This window comes from Penaeus monodon, chromosome 28 (genome assembly GCF_015228065.2).
Source record: "Penaeus monodon isolate SGIC_2016 chromosome 28, NSTDA_Pmon_1, whole genome shotgun sequence".
NCBI lineage: Eukaryota > Metazoa > Arthropoda > Malacostraca > Decapoda > Penaeidae > Penaeus > Penaeus monodon.
The window spans coordinates 28,010,608-28,011,281 of NC_051413.1; the positions used below are offsets into that span (position 1 = coordinate 28,010,608).

The 674-nt window shown below is 35.5% G+C and overlaps 1 protein-coding gene across 1 annotated transcript in view; it reads right to left on the reverse strand.

Moving 5' to 3' along the window:
- Nucleotides 1–206, reverse strand: part of LOC119591464 (holotricin-3-like) — an 881-nt gene extending 675 nt beyond the window's left edge. Inside the window, exon 1 of the mRNA XM_037940204.1 lies at nucleotides 192–206. Within this exon, the coding sequence (XP_037796132.1) occupies nucleotides 192–194 (3 nt within the window). The 5' untranslated portion in view covers nucleotides 195–206. The remainder of the gene's footprint in view (nucleotides 1–191) is intronic.
- Nucleotides 207–674: the final 468 nt, after the last annotated feature.

Consider the following 674-nt stretch of genomic DNA (forward strand, 5'->3'; position numbering starts at 1 on the left):
AGTCTATTTGCTTTGTAAGATATTCCTGAACTGTTATTCAAGGGTTTTCTCTGATTTGAAATTTATTATCGAAGTATAGAAATGTACTCATTCTTGACAGCACTATTTCCTTCTCTGAACAGTTCATAACCCGAATTCAGAGCATGAACGTAACACCACTAGCACCGTCCTTCTCAGGAGCATCCACCTACCATGTTGGGAACGATCTGGATGCCTTCGACCCCACGAATCCACTTTTATAGAACGGACTTTCCAGCCAGACAGGAAGGTCACGGCATAGCCTTCGAAATAACCAAGCGTTGATCTCTAGGTCGATTTTATTTTCTTAAACTACACATAATACTGCTATTTGGATAATAGTGCTCCAAAAAACACGTATCGGGCCATTTTCTATTGTTTTCCTTTCTTCTAGAATTTGATATTTACTAGTTATCTTTATATCTAATTTCCAAAGAATTCCCTTAATTATCAAAAGGAAGTACCTGTAAACACAAATTGTTTTTCTCATGTTGATATTTCCTTCACTCAAAATGATCATTTTGACTATATTCATTAGTGCATGGCTGACAGTATCTACTGAAATATAGATTTATAAATTCTATCCTTATCTTTCTCTTTTTATCTACATACATGCATACTCACAGCACGTATTAGATTGAATGTGGTTTGTCAGA